A 16,222-nucleotide genomic window follows, 5' to 3' on the forward strand; every position below is an offset into this window, starting at 1 on the left:
CTGTTGTGACCTAAAGGATTGAAACGTACAGTTTGGCTCCCTTGTTACAGCAACTCTGCCATGTGGCAAAAGCAAACGATTGTCCCCCAAGATTAAAGCTGTTGCCTTGTGGAACTAAATGGTAAGTTCATTTCTTTGAATAAAACATCTATTAGTATGTTCATAGCAAAATTTAGTTTGGGATTTCTGCTTCATTTGTAATAGCAGCGGCCAAACCTGCAAGACAAAAGTAATTTTGAATGAAAGCAAAGTGCGTTTTATTTTGAAAGGCTTTGGGAAGAGTGGCATTTTCAATCCGACTGACTTGACGGCGTTGAAGGAGCCAAATGCGCGTGAAAGTTGCCCGCTCCTCCCACCTCCATGAGGCTGATTTGGCTCCAGATATAAACACAGAGTTTCTATCTACGAGCTACGCTTCTCACCGCTCTCACCTTCCTCACAACCAGCAGTTTGCTCCAAGAGGCCGAAAAGGAGAGAATTACGCAGGAGGGGACGGTCTTTTCCACATTCAACAGGATGGAGGTAGAAACTATATATATGACTCCGAGCGCAGCCGTTATGCAGCCCGTGCTCTGAAGCCAGATGTTTTTAACATTTAATCTGGTTGTGTGTAGACACTGTGTGGTTGAAATTAAGGCATTGCATCATAGGAGAGGTTATTTGTGCTCAGTATTATTACTGGAATATTTGTGGGGGAACTGGGACTTGTTTGCGCAATGTTTTAACAAATGTTTGACCCATGGTTCATTATGTGCGTGTCCTATGTCTTTACTAAGATGATCATATAGTGTATGTGATAGCTGCGTGATGTGATTTTAAACTCAGACTCACTCTTTGGATTTTTTTTTTTTGTGTGTGTGTCTGTTTTTGAAGCATAGATGCGCCTAAAGACACACCAATTTTAAACTATTTGGCTCTGTGTGTTTGAGCCTCAGGCTGATATGCTTCAATAACAGGTTTGTGGTCACAATTTAACAACATAACAACAGTGTAGAGGAAGGAAAAGGAACTCTTAGAACATCTTTCACCAGATGTTGTTTTGCCGCGATGGCAAATTTACAGTTCAAACTGCTATTTTATTCATTTTAAGTCTTCTGCAAGGACTTTTGGGGGCTCCTGCCACTTCTCAGGACCCAAACTTTCCTTTACTCACTTGTGCTGAAGCTAAAAAAAAGAAAAGAACACGAGCTCTCCTTTATGGTATAGGAAGTCTGTTCAGTCTTCCCCTGCACTGTGTGCTCACAGGTTCCCGGCCTCCTCCCTGCAAAACAAGCTGTTCCCTCAGACATCAAGTTTTTTAATATCATGTGGAAAATGGCAGAAATACCCCTTTTCTCCGACCACAGGAGAAGACGGAGAACAAAACCGATCTCACATTCTTTAGAATTGCTTTCGACTTGTTCACCTTGGATTTAAGAGTTTATTTGTCGTTTTGTGTAGCAAATAGGGACCACCTTCAAATATTGAAAGATAAGAGCGTTTAACAAACAAGTATTTATGATTTGAAATACTTCCAGTGAAATGAAACTGTTAAAATAAAAAATAATCAAAAACTGAACTTTCATCCTGAAGCAAAGCTTTGATGTGCATTTGATGCATTTTCTGTATGACCCTCTAAAAAACCCCAGTGTGACTTGATTTGGGAGCCTGTGACCCGGATATTCTGCAATTACCTGTCAGCAGTTTCATGGATCTATTGATGACCGAGCTCATTTGGTCTTTCCGCAATTACCACAATTAGTGAAGTGAAATTTGTCATCCAAGTGTCTTTAGCTTAGTTTTGGATGTCACATGCTAATGATGGCCAATGTGTGGTTCTAGCATAGGCAAAGAATGGGTCACGGTCACAAATGTTGATTTACGTCACCTCCTTCAAGCTAGCCTAAGGAGAAGATTAACACATGGAAGTTCTTAAACTTTGTGTTTTCCTTCTAGGAACTCCAACTGTGTGTTTGTGTTTGTGTGTACGTGCACAAACACCTGAAAATGAGTACTGTATATGCATGTGTGGTGGTTTTCCTCTCATGGAAAAACATCCCCACAGCTGGAGGACTGAGTATTTGAGATCGCTTTGCCAACCATATGGCATGCACATTTATTATGTAATCCTAAGTAAAGAGACCAATAACACAGAAACTCAGTCTGTACCAGCCAGACATTTGCTAATGAGTTAGTTTTTCCACTTTTGCATTACAACAACATGTCTTTTAAATGGTGCTCGCAGCGCTGCAGTCACTGGTACATGTAGTCCATTGTCAAAGGTTGTATACTACAACTACAGATGAAAAGAGTAAAAAAAGGAAAATAAACATGTATATTCCCGATCACCATTAAACTTGGTGACTTTTTTACTTTCACATGCACCTGTGGCTTTATTTAAATTCAGTTTTATTTAACTCGAAATCACAACAACAGTCGCCTCAAGGTGGTTAATGCTGCAAGGTAAAAATGGTACAACGATGCAGAACAAACCCCAACAATTAGACGACTGCCTAAGAGCAAGCACTTGGCGACTGGGACAAGGAAAAACTCCTTTTTAACAAGAAGAATCTTCTGGCATTATTTATCTAAGTTCATGCTAATCTGCAAACAAAGGTAACAAAGGTTGTTACTGGCAAGCTTTTATTGAATGTGTTGGAAAAATACTTCAGTGGATAGGTAGGAATAAAACTGGGACATGTACTGCTGACACTTCAGCTCAAAAATGGTTGGCAAAAAATAAATGTACTCATGCCTGTGGTAATATACCCTCGGTTTTTATCTGAAAACGGTTTATCTCAAAGATATACTTTCTCATTTAAAAATGCAAATGAGGTACTATCTTACTAAACCTACACTCATTTTGCATAAATGTTAGACAATGTGTGGCAAAATAAACCCATATATGTGTGATTTGGACAGTGTTTTTTTTTTTTTTTTTAAATCCTTATTGATGGGCCTTGCCTTGTTTTCGTAACCAGTGCTAATGTGCCATGTTTCAGTACACCAAATGAATGGTCCACTCTGTAGCAAACATAAAACAGACACCTAACTGACCGTGAAACTCAGTGGAATGCAAAACACTAAGATCAAGGAAAGTGGAAAACACCGTGGCCTATCCTCTGAGTCACGGAGTCGTTATGGCTGTATCTCCATTTAACGCACACACAGTGGGGTGTCTGTTCAATGTTTTGTGACTTTTACAGTTAATAAAATTCACTTATGTTTCCAAAACAGTTTTAAGCATTGTTGGGATGAGTTAGGTGACATTTGGACAAACAGCCAGCATCTTGTAGTTAACTTGTGCTTTCTATAGGCTAATTACTTATTACTTTAACTTTATTTTTGTTATACAAACACTTTGACTTCCAAAAGGATGTAATCGCAAAATCATTTCATGCAGAATCTTAGTGCTCTTTGCAGTTTTTCTTGATTATTTCACAATGCATGCAGTTTCCCTGGGGATAACAGTAACAAAAATAAAATGGAAAATAAACACTTTTTTGGGGGGCCTAACTTAACTGTTGTTGACATGAGAGTTGGACTACGCTCATTACAAAAAAGTAACTTACACTCCTTGCGAACCATTTTTGGCACTCCTTAAAAATGCTTAGATTCTCTGATAGTGTTTGCAGTGCATGTTCCCAGATGAAGATGCAGATGCACTGTATGAAAGAGTGCAATGATTATTGTCTGGAGAGGGAGACGATGATTATTGTCTGCAGACAATAATCGTCCTCCTTCTTAGTATGACAATAATCATACTAGGAGTCGGCGGTTCATTCAGCAAGAAGTGAGCTGCAACAATAAAAGATTAGATGATCTAAAAAATGGAGTTGGAGGGGAAAAAATCAGAATGGGGTAAATTTATAACATTTCTCACGCCTGAGGGATGCACACGATGTGTTTGGTTGACAAATGGGCTTGATTCTGCAGCTGGCTGAAGCAGTTTAATTGTTCCCATCAGATGTGAAATTGCCCAAGTTTAATTCAAAGTAAGGCATTTTATGTCTCCTTGTGTTGCATATGTCTACTCTCTGCTTTGCTGCTTGAAGTTACTTCTCCACGTCGACCCTCATTATAGCACCTCGAGTCATAGGAGGCTATTTGCACCTTTACGACCGATCAAATGATTCATTAAGCCCCATAATCCTCTAAATGCTTTTGCTGCGTTTTACTGCAACACTTTTGTTGATCTTTTCCTAAACAATGTTGTTATTTGCAGCCCACACAGACTAAAAGGTTCTGCTATCAGGACGAGACTGCGTCAGAGCTCTTTGAGCTTCAGTTCAAAGCAATGCGTGAGGCAGAGAGATACTGTGTGTGGGGTGGGAACTACAGAAGAGATAACGCAGAGGACACTGATATGTAGAAGCGAAACACGCATGTTGTTTGCTCTTAAAAATTACACCATGAATGCATGCATGTACACCATGAAGAAATCATTGTAATTTGAATGCTGGCAACACAACTTCTGGCCCAGCTTGGTTATTGCAGGCAAGTTCTTGAGATCTTCATCTTGACAGAGCTGACAGGGTACAAGTTATTGCAGTCAAAGCCATTTAAGTTTGTAAAGGCCGGGGAGGCTGCTTGTGCTGTCTTAGACATCTGCAGCTTCTCAAACATGCTGACTTTTCAGCGCAAAGTCTGAAAAATGCGAGGTACGTGCAGAAGGATTTTGAGAACAGTGAGCCAAACAGAGGAAGTGGAAACTACAAAAACACTATCATCATGAGTTTCTACATTTCTTACAAATCTCCCTGCAGAACAGTTAACCCCTGCTGCCTGCACCTCTTCAACCACCCTCTTCTAAATGTGGCATCTAGCCATGCTCTTGATTTCCTTTTTTGGCAGAAAGTAGTGCAAACGCAATAAATGCTGCAAGATGCACATAGTTTGCAATTGCCCTTTTTCCCACATCAACTTTTGCATTTTTCTTAAAGGAAAATCTTGCGACCTCTTTAATATGTTGAATATTTATGATATCATCATGTTGCTTTATTATTTAATGTACTGTGTGTTCCAGAACTGTGTGAAAGGTATTGAGATTTTTAGGTTGTTGTAGCTTGGAAGACACGTGCATCCTGTGGGTTTGGGCATGTACAGTCATGTGAAAAAGAGTTTTCATAGCACTTCATGCAGTCTTGTAAAAATCTATGTAGGCCCAACGACTCAATGTCTTTTTTCTGCTGTGACAAAAATTCAAAGAAATAGTTTTCTGTGTGACTTTATCAGTCTCTCGCATCGCTGTGGAGGAATTTCGGCCCACTTTTCTTTACAATGTTCTTTAGTTCTTTGAGGTTTGTGGGCATTCGTTTATGCACAGCTCTTAACATCACACCAGCGTGTTTCTGTCAGGCTGATGTTTGGCCATTTCATTACAGATTTTCTGGGAAGTTTGAAATGATCGTCCTGTTGAATGACCCAGATTCGGTCAACCTTTAGCTGTGTGACATATAGCCTCACATGTGACTCAAGAATACTGCGGTGTACATAGGAGCTGCTGTACGAGTCAATGACAGCAAGATGTTATCTGGCTGCAAAACAAGACCAAATCGTCAAAAGTCTTGCGGTTTGTTCAGTTCAACTTAGCAAACCTAAACTGTGCCACCATGTTCTTTTTAGAGAGAAGAGACTTTCTGCTGCCGGTAAAATTATGATTCAGTTTAAATGTTGTAGCAGGCTGATGTTGGGCTAACCTGTCCAGATATACTGTTGGGAAACCTAATCAAATTTTATAAATTCACTAAATAAGATTTGAAACTATCCTTAGTTAGTGTAGAACACAGGTGACATGTAGATACTACTCAGGTCTCTGTGTTTGTGGTGGTTGTGGTAGTAGGGTAAAGTAAAACTGTAAGGTTTTCAGTTGAAACACAAATGACATCCTGCTGTACGGGGTGGTTGTTTGTTGCACAATCTCCGGTCTGAAAGCCTTAAGTTTGCTTGAAATGATCTAGAAACACCTGCAGTTCAACTCTCATTAGCAGAATATAGTGGTGCCAGGAATGGAGTTTAGAAAATGTTGGGAAGAGGAAGTGGTAGAGTAGTGGAAAAGTGGGAGGATAGGTTGAATTCCCAACAGAAAGAAATCAGGGGAAAATAATGTTTTATTCACAAGCATCATATATAATGTCACTGTGTCTACATCCAGTTTCATACTTATGTGCCACTTCAAATCCCTCTACTCCCATCACTACACTATTCAGGCTATTGCCAAACTGCCAAATATGATCACTATGCCGCTATGCCTGAACAGATCCCAGATCCTTTGGCACACTGCAGGTACCATGTAATTAAAGTGACTTCACTGAATGATGTCATCCAGTGACTGTCCGTGTTCTTTAGTCCACCATGTCATCTGTCTGATTCACTATGCTGATGGTTTGTCATTGTGCTGCTTGGATCAGATAGAATGAGAATACCAGAGCCCTGCGAGAGTCACTAAAGTTTTCCTGAATAAGTTCAAATGTTTGGGAGCTGTAATCTCTACTATGAGCTGTTCACATATTCTGGTAGCTTTTGTTTCTCAGATTCTTGTTAAGCAGTGCATTCCCACATTAACAATTTCTTAATCAAATCGCAGTTAAAGTCACTTGGGATATTGATATTGTTGGTGCATTTATCACATTTGAGAAAAATGTGTTCTGGCCTTCTGGGTATTCTTGGGAAAAAGAACTTTATCTGCAGCTTTCTGTTCTCGGGTCATTTGGATTTGTTTTCCTTTTCTCTGGATGCTTATTTAATATTTGTCTCCTCAGTCCACAGTATTAGGCTGTGTCTGCAGCACCTCCCATTTTCCCAGAGGCTGCAGCAACAAGTGAATGAGTTTGTCCATTTACCTCATCCCTCTGATTCAGGACCTTTTATAACACTAGCACACGTAAGTGAAAAAACACAGAATGGTGGTGCCAGTATTGGGCAGTGGAAAACTGACATATTCAGATGAGGTCTGGTCCAAAAACACATCATGTTTTCCTGGAAATGCAGCTAGCAAGAAAGTGCCTGTCTGTTCTCTCGCCACTTAACAAGTGTAGGCAGAAGGGAGCTGCTAACTGTGGTGGTTTTCCCCCTGGCAGAACACGCTGACTTGTGAAAAGTCTGCAGACTCAAACTAAAGCCATTAGGCTTGGTGAACCTATGGAACAAAGTCTTGCTGAACAGCTGTGTGCTGTATTTATCTTCACTTTCACTGATCCACACCCTGAGGCTCGCCAGTTAGACATTATTAGGATTGAGAGTTAAAAGATCCTGCGCCAGACAGCACCTTTATCAGCTCCTTTATGTACATGGCTTCTTGCTCTCAGACAACTGCACAAGCAGATATGTTTAAGATTTACGCAGACTAACATCATGTGCTTCTTCTTCTCTCCTGCCTCCGGAAATGGGGAATCACAGGAACGGACAATAACTGGTTTTGTATGATCTGTGGTCTCTCTGTTCTCCTTCTGCTAGTCATACAGTAAACCTCGTGTCTCCATCCACAGCCTAAAAATGAAGGCACTGGTTAGCAATAACCTTTGTGTCTCTAAGCACAGCCCACAGAGAAAATGTGGAATTCGTAGATCATTTTCTCAGCAATTTCAAAATATGTTTTGTAGAGCAGTATATTGATTTTTAAAGAAATTGTAGCACCTTAATTTCTCAGTTAGTTATTTAAAGACACTGTTAAACCTCAAAGGTAACCATAGAAACGTCTTCCTGATGGCAAACGGGAGTCTCCAGTTTTGGTCCCACTGTTAGATAGTACAATTTTACTTTTTCTAATTTTCTCACTTTATCTATTGATTACTCTAGTAGATACTATCCACACTTTTCCTAAATCTCTTCAGATGCATTCGTATTTGACCCCAACCCTGTGACCACCCAGCAGAAGTGATATTTGAATGTTTGCTGTGCTCTTTGTATATCAGGGTGCCCCAACATCACACACTCAGATAAATGAGGATTTAAAGTATTTGATGTGACTGCATCAAATATTTGCGTTCTCACGGGCAGTGTTAACTTGGCAGCAAATTTTGATTTAGTTATAATCATAATTTAGTATCTAAATTCTTTTTTTCATTTACTCTAGTTGTAGTTGACTAAATATCGTAACGTTATTGTAGACTGGCTAAAACGAAGTGTTACAAAAGTTACAAAGCGTCTTATTTAAATCAAAAGTGAAATGTGTAATGTGTCTACTCTTATTATCATCCCATGTGTTGACCTTTTGTCGCGTATTCACGAGAAATGGGGAGCATGGGAGCTTGCCTCCCCCCGCTCCGTTTGTCGGTGGCAGATCAAATTCATGTCTAACCTTACGGCACAAGGAGAGTACTTCTGGGTCACTTCCAAACTCGTCCCGCCTTTCTACACAAATTGATGAACTCTGATTGGATTTTGTCTGTCCAGAACATTTTCATCTTGTTTTTATACGTCTACGCAAGTGTGAATACATTTTATCATAGTTTTTGTCCTTGTGCATTAGTTTTTATTTAGTTATCATCGGGGGGGGGGGGGGGGGGGGGGGGAGGAGCTTGTTGATAAAAACTATGACTAAAAGAATTAATCAACGAAATTAACACGGCTCATCCATTAAGTAATGTCCCAGCAAACATGACTAAAATGGTGACGTTACATCTCAGGTCAAAACTGGTCACCATATGACCACAAAGACTCAGTTTTATTGATATAGCGCACATTATATTATAAGGTAAATATCCTACAATAATAGAATTCAATGAATGGATTTTGTTTCCAGGTATTATACAGGTTCAGTCTGACAAAACCAGACAAATTGAACCTTTTTCTTTTTCTTTTTTTCTTTCTTTTCTTTTTTTTTTTAACTAAATCTTAGTGAATACTCTTACATGGTGTTCTCCGGAAGTATTATCCGAAGTATTACAGCAGCCATGGTGTTTATCTAAAATCTATTTAAATTGTTACATGGTAAATATGTTACACTGTCATAGATATCCTCTCCTTACAAAGCTTCGTGTGAGCAGTACATTGTTTACTCCAGTGGCTATAGTTCCTGATGTTCTCACTGTCCACTCGATCAATAACTTTTTTTCCCCCTACTTGATACAAGGGAAAAATTGAAACATTTAATGCAAACCTTCTTTGGATAGAAAGCCAAACAAAGACATCTGGACAATGTTTGAGAAGTATATTTCATCAGTGGCTTTCCTTCACACCTTTCAATTTCGTGTTGTTTTACAAACTCGACTAGATGTCAAAAAGACCGCAAAGCTGGTCTTTTTGATATTTGCTGGGGTGGGGGCTATAGTGCATATGTCTGCTTATATTATTGCGGTCAGTCATTTACTTAAAGACGATACACTTTACCTATTGGGTGGCTGTAGCTCAGGTGGCAGAGCAGGTCAGCCACTAATCAGAGGCTCATCAGGTGGTCAGAGGGCCTGGTGGCGCCTGTGTCCGGCAGCCTCGCCTCTGTCAGTGCGCCCCAGGGCAGCTGTGGCTACAATGTAGCTTGCCATCGCCAGTGTGTGAATGACTGAATGTAGTGTAAAGCGCTTTGGGGTCCTTAAGGACTAGAAAAGCGCTATACAAATGCAGGCCATTTACCATTTACCTCTGATCCATTAAACGCCAGTCTCACTGAAGGCATCAAAATGCAGCTATTAAATGGTAAGAATACTTTTAATTTGTGCAAAAGCGAGCCTAAATGAGCTATTTCCAGGAAGCTTTCTTGGATTTAAGCTGGGCCTGGTTTTGTGTGTGTCTCACATGGGGCGATTGTGACTCAAGAGTTGGCAGTTCGTCTTGTAATTGGAGGTTGCCGGTTCGAGCCCCGGCTCCAACAGTCTCGGTCATTGTGTCCTTGGGCAAGAAACTTCACCTGTTGCCTACTGGTGGTGGTCAGAGGGCCCGGTGGCGCCAGTGTCCGACAGCCTCGCCTCTGTCAGTGCGCCCCAGGGTGGCTGTGGCTACAATGTAGCTTGCCATCACCAGTGTGTGAATGGGTGGATGACTGGATGTGTAAAGCGCTTTGGGGTCTTTAGGGACTAGTAAAGCGCTATACAAATATAGGCCATTTACCATTTTAGAAGGCATTTCCTTTTTTAGATATGTTCAATTGCCCTGTATGCTAGATTATGGTATGTTTCAGATGTGGTCTAGCATGTCCAGGGACACACTCTCTTAGGAGCCGAGGGGTTACAGAGTAGAGCTGTGATCCAGGAAGCCTGCACAGCTCTGGTGCTTTTTCCCAGGCCTAGAGCCCCAGAAATAGTTTGCCCTGCTCTCTCCCGCAGTGAAACATAGTTTCCCACTCATCCACTGAGCTTGGGGTCCCACCAAAGTTAAGCATGTGTAGTAGTGATAACCCACCAGAAGCCTTTTTGACATCTTGGTGACACAGTTCATGAAGCTATATGTGTTCATGAGCTGAGAGGAAAAAGATTTTTGTCACTGGCGTTGTTAAGATGCACTTCATTTTTCATAAGAGTGCTGACTTTGTATCTGTAGAATGTTGTGAAACTCAAAGCTGATGAGAAACCTAATGAAACCACTGTTTTTACGTCCACAGACAGTATGTCGCATGGTCTTGGGTGTTACCTCAAAATATGCAAGACTCTAGTTTTAAAGTAACTGCTGATATGTTGATAATACATGCCTTGGATATTTTTACATTATGCATGAACAGAATTACATTTATCATCTTATATAAATGCGTATTAAGTGTCATTAAATTCGGGAGTTTTTATGGAGCATGACATTTATTTTCGTTCCACATGAAGAAGCTCATTAAAGATAAGGGCTTACATAAAAGAAGGATGAAAGAATAATAATGCACCTCCAATTAGTTCTTATGAAGCTGTGCAGATGTTAAATAACTAACACTCCTAGACCCTCTTGTTATTTACATATATCAATTTTACTTTTACTTGTTTCTCCATATTTTAATAATTTGTAGTATTTTTCCTGCACATTAGCAGTTTCAATTTTCCAACTGCAATCATGACTTTCTTCACCTAAAACATCAGAGCATAGATATACAAAACAAAGAGTTCCACTTCCTGTCCCCTGCACGTGTTTTGACTTTGTTCTCAAGGAGGCGTTTGTTTTTGAAGGACAGGAAATAGTTAAACAATTAGAGGTTACAAAATAATGGCACGACGAGTGGGTGGTCACTTGTAATTATTATTTATCGTGAATGACAAAAGAGATTTCAGGAAAAGGGCTGGCTTTGGATTAGAATGCAGAGAAATGTTACGAGAGGCACTGTGGGGCTCGCTGGTGCCATTACGTATTTGGGTGGAGGGAGCAAGGTGGTGAGGTCATGCTGAGAACAAGGGGAGGGGGGGAAAGGAAAATAAGGCGTGTGATTAAAATGTGGAATGCGTCTATCTATGAAGCCTGGGAGATCCATGTTTTCATGGGCCACAGTTCAAAATGTGCAAGGCGGGTGAACTGCGAGTGCACACCCAGGAAATGTGACTGAAATCGCAGATGTGAGGAGAGGCACAAGCTTTTTAGTGGTCAATAAAAGTATGATGGTAATGAGATGTAATATGAAAGCCACAAGGAGACAAGGAGGGGTCCCACAAGCAGTGAATATAATGCAAACCATTAAAAGGCTGCATCATGCACTGGAATTTGCACAGTCCTGGCATAACTTCGACTGCCAACTTATGCAAACAAATAGCTCAGCTAATGCACGGTTCCAATACTTGGTATAACATGCACCTAGACCCTGGGAAAAAAACTAGTACTGATGTTGTTTTTCTCGATTTAGATTTAGGTCTGACACAGTCAGAAAACTTATTACTTAAGCCACAGTAGAGTGGAGTTACTGGCCATCAAAGCAAAGTGCGGAGGAGGGATGTTTAGCAATCAGCTTGGGAATAGTGGGAGAGACTGAAAGTAAAGCAGCCAAGAAGTGATAACAGTTTGAAGCAGAGGACAGGTCCCTCCTGTCACAGGCTGCAGCGTGATGTGGAACAGCTGCAGAGCGAGCAAAAGAGGGGGGCTCACTTCCTGTGCTTTCTAGATGAGATCCTCTAAGGACCTGACTAAACCGGCACGCTGATGGAGTCTTGTTAAGAAGAAGGAAGCAAAAAACTTATTTTTTTTAAAATCTTAGAACATGATTTGTGTTCTGCTGCCTTCTGCACATGCCATGTTTATTAAAATAGATCGTGTTTTAGCTCTGTTTGTTCAGCAAGTTACACCCCTTTGTTACAACATTCAGCTTAGACAAGTAGGGGGTGTAATTAAAAGTGCCTTTCAGTTCCACAGTTTGGTTTCCATGACCAAGTCTTGATGCACTATTATGTTTAAGGTTTTGATTTTTTCATGTTATAGTATATGCACACTATATATAAATATTGCTTCATATTATCATATTATTATTCACTGTTCTTGTGTCACAATTGTGGAATTGTCATTAACCTTTGAAGTCTGTGTGTGAAATACTAAAACTAATTTTTTTTCAGTGTATTTAAGTTTGTGGGGATAGGTTAATTGGAAAAATCCAAATTGCCATTAGGTGTGAATGTGCGAATGAATGTGAGTGCGAATGGTTGTCTGTCTCTGTGTGTTGGCCCTGCGACAGACTGGCGACCTGTCCAGGGTGTACCCCGCCTCTCGCCCTATGACAGCTGGGATAGGCTCCAGCGCCCCCCGCGACCCTGAAAAGGATAAGCGGAAGCGAATGGATGGATGGATGTATTTAAGTTTTCATACAGTATTTTTCACTTTTCCTCTTTTCTTTCTTTCAGAAGAATTCTCCATCCAAGCCATCGGTGGCTGAGCTGGCCGGAAAGTTCAAAGGTCACATTCTTCCAATGCCCAACTCAAATGGCGAGGTAATGCATTTTATTTGTCCTGTATAACAAAACAAAAATCTATAAACATGTATGTCCATGCAGAACATTATTCAAATATATGTGCTTTCTTAAAGGAAGCAGTTAGTGAATCATTACTCGTTCTCTTCCCTTAAATTTGTAGCCTCGAAGACGACCTCCGTGTTCCCTGAAGTTGCAAAATCAAACGGATGATAACGACGAGCCAGATGTGAGTCACTGCGTTCGTTCATTGACCCGCGTGTTACGTTTGGCTTCTTGAAAGTCCCCAGAAGACAGACTTGGATTTGTTTACTGTGCATGTTCATTGCAGCCTCACAGTTTCGACATAGCGGGTAGTGTAATGTTGATAAATGTGGTATTTTATTATTCGTGTTTTTGGTTTTCTTCTTCTGCCTCAATCATTGGGAAAGGCCTGTTGTTTTTCCTCCCAGTAAAATGACAACATGCCAAACAAACTACGCAAATCTATCATTGAGTTATGGGCCAATAAAAAGCACAACAGAAATGTTACATAAGCATAAAAACAATAAAAATGTGTATTTTGTTAGTAACAAAACTGAAATGCGTTTAAATGTATATAACAATTCTTAGCATATGGTAGGACATATGCCTTAATGGGCTACTTTATAAGAAAAAGTGCCTTAAAGCACAATCAACCAATGCTCTTAGTAAATATTAACTTTTGATAAATATTAGCTTTTAGCAAATATTAGTTGTGAATCCACTGCATGTTTGTCTTTCATTAACTGTGTTCTCTGGCAGAAATCTGCTGTTTCACCAAATCCCATTAAAGTCAAGCTGAAGAACTCTGCCGTCATTGAGAAACTGCAGGTTGGTGCAACACATGGTTCATTGGTGAAGGAGGGGGGAAAAGCTGCTAAGCTCACTAATGATGGGTTATTGCAGCGAGTATTCAGGAGTCTGTTTTTTAAAGCATTACTGCCACCCGCTGGTCTTTTCACTGGTGCCTGAGCCGCTCACATGCAGGGAGGTAAAAGGGGAGAGGCTTGTCCCTTATGCAGCAATCTGCACAGATTAATGAGCTAATTGGATCACGGACTACAGAGGTTCTGGCGAGGCTTTAACTTGCTACTTGAGTTCCTTTGGTTTGCTATTTCACACGGTGGGCAGCCATGGGACAAAAGGGCTGCCGATTCTCCCTCTTTCTTTTCTCTCCGGTGCAGGTAGGACATTAGTTGGCGGGGTTAATTTGTCGGCTATTTGTAGCACTTTGATTTTTCAAGGACAGACTTATAGCAGTGACATTTTAAAACCGGAATGTTGCAGTTGTACGCAGAGCAATATCAAGTGGGTAGGCCTGTAAAGTAATGAGTTAAATTCAGTTTTCAAAGAACGATGCTCACGTTGTGACTGGAAATATTACTTACACATGTTCAAAGAAATGCTAGAGTTTAGTTTCTGCTTCATCTAATCTCCTTATAAAGCAAGTTCTGTGTTTCAGTAAACTGTTATTCTGGTATGTTTATAAGTTATTGAAGTTTAAAATTCATGGAAGAATTTTAGCATCTTGGCTTCAGGATCTTCCCTCCTGCCCTTCAGGCCAACCTCGCTCTGTCACCCACTGCTCTGCTGCCTTCACCAAGGACTCCAGAGGTGAAACTGCCACAGGCACCGCTGTCCCCCACCATGCCCTGCAGCCGCCTGAGCCCTCTGACTCCCACCCTGCAACCCTCGCATCAATTCAGTGAAGAGGAGGAACCCATCAGCTTTGACAGCCCTCCTGAAGGGACCCCATTGCCAAGCATCAACAAGGTGCTGTGTGCTTCCTCCATATGGTATAGTTAGGCTACTTTTATCTTATTACTTTGAACTTTCAGAAGGCCAAAATGCACCTTACATGACACCTTTAACTTTCTTTTATGTTTCGTGGTGAATTTTGTGTGACTTTCGTCACAAAATGACCAACATGAGTTGCTGTCACATTGAAGCCCTGTGTTTCTCACGCTAATTGCCGAATAAGCTGTGATACCACAGCCAGGTACATTCCCCTCCGTCCCTACTGACGTGCTTCTCAGTGGGGGTTCTGCAACGTCTGTTTAAGCAGGCCGGCCTTGGATAAGCTCAAGCAAGATGCTCCTGTAGTTCATGTGTGCTCCTGCTGGGTGGATTGAGGATGTAATCCCCTTAGCCTAGTTAGAGTCCCTGGGTGTCACTTGTTTGGTGCTGTCACGCATATGCTGATTAAACCTAAACAGTTACTTGCATCATTTAAAGCTGAAAACCTGCACACTCTTACAGATGTAAAATTAATCCTTTTGCTTATTTTTTCCACACAGACCCGCGCACGACTGTCATTTAAAAGGCGACTGCCCACAAGACAGCACAGGAGATCCGCTGGAGAGGAGGCAGAAGGCTTCGGGAGTGGAGTGTCCCCATGTGAACTGTGCAGCTCAAAAGAAAATGGGGTCAAGAACCAGGTTTTGGACAGCCCGTCAGAGGAAGCTGAATGTAGTCTTAAAGAAGCTGAAAACAAGGTAGGGGACTGTGAAACTGCAAACGCTGAAATGACAAAAAGCGACCACGACAACAGGGAAGACATGGAGCATGAAGCAGAACAAGACAGAAGCTCTGACGCTTCGAAGGAGGAACAGCAGGCTTCAGAGCCTGTTGAGCAGGAAGAAGGTGACATTAGGGCAGAAGAAAGGCAGGGAGAGACACCTCAGGAGGCAGACGAAGGAGGGAAGTGAGAGGGTGTGAATGTTTACATGAAAAATACCAAATATATGAATAAGTTATTCAGTACTTTTCTGAGAAACCGTTTGAGAAATACTCCTCCTTAAGAGTTATTTTATTCAGGTTTTATCTCTTTATATCAGCTCTTAAGTCCCTCTGTTGCCTACTACTGGCTGATAAGTTAAAAAAAACAAAACACTGGAGAGTCATGATAAGCAGCTGTTTGTGCACATGGAAATGAGTATGGCAGTTGATGCTGTATTCCCTGAGCACAGGAAACATCCATCATGTTGTACCAAGTCTGTAAGACTCCTGTTTTATTATTATTATTTTTTTATTTGTTAGCTTTTTTCTTTTTTAATGCAAATGTTTCTTTGTCGAAATGTCAAGAGTGCACTTCCATATCAGGAGTACCTGACACATCCACAGAAGTGTTTAAAGCTACCATGTTGTGGGCCGGTAAGAGGCAAAAATGTATTAGATAGAGTTCATATATATGTAAGCAGATATATAAATGCTTTGACGTCATACCAAAGTACTTTAAGTATGTAATTTTAACTTAGTTGTTTTGTTATTAATGTATGTTGATCTATGCTGGTCTTTTTATTTTGTATACTTCAAAATATAGAAATCACAGTGCTACTGTGAAATCATGCACAGAAATGTTAAGAAAATAAACTGCTTCTTTCTTACAAAACAAATACCTTTATGTTTTTTGGGGTTTTTTTTCTTTT

The 16,222-nt window shown here is 40.7% G+C and overlaps 1 protein-coding gene across 2 annotated transcripts; it reads left to right on the forward strand.

Annotated features, from left to right (window-relative positions):
- Positions 1 to 370: 370 nt before the first annotated feature.
- Positions 371 to 16,189, forward strand: LOC146503693 (capZ-interacting protein). Of its 2 annotated transcripts, none has more exons than XM_085131409.1 (6): positions 371 to 522; positions 12,711 to 12,794; positions 12,937 to 13,002; positions 13,557 to 13,625; positions 14,355 to 14,567; positions 15,092 to 16,189. In XM_085131409.1, exons 1-6 carry the CDS (start codon positions 517 to 519, stop codon positions 15,500 to 15,502), a joined length of 849 nt encoding a protein of 282 aa, XP_084987535.1. In that variant the 5' UTR covers positions 371 to 516; the 3' UTR covers positions 15,503 to 16,189. The 2 variants fall into 2 exon arrangements, with proteins under 2 accessions (XP_084987535.1, XP_084987534.1); XM_085131408.1 differs by having other exon boundaries at positions 372 to 522; positions 12,708 to 12,794.
- Positions 16,190 to 16,222: the final 33 nt, after the last annotated feature.

This window comes from Neolamprologus multifasciatus, chromosome 14, assembly GCF_963576455.1.
Source record: "Neolamprologus multifasciatus chromosome 14, fNeoMul1.2, whole genome shotgun sequence".
Classification (NCBI taxonomy): Eukaryota; Metazoa; Chordata; class Actinopteri; order Cichliformes; family Cichlidae; genus Neolamprologus; species Neolamprologus multifasciatus.

Bases quoted from the DNA above. Each gene is read 5' to 3' on its own strand.
- LOC146503693 (XM_085131408.1), top strand. The intron at 13,003-13,556 runs GTGAGTCACTGC...GTTCTCTGGCAG, and splicing joins ATGATAACGACGAGCCAGAT to AAATCTGCTGTTTCACCAAA. The intron at 13,626-14,354 runs GTTGGTGCAACA...CCTGCCCTTCAG, and splicing joins CCGTCATTGAGAAACTGCAG to GCCAACCTCGCTCTGTCACC.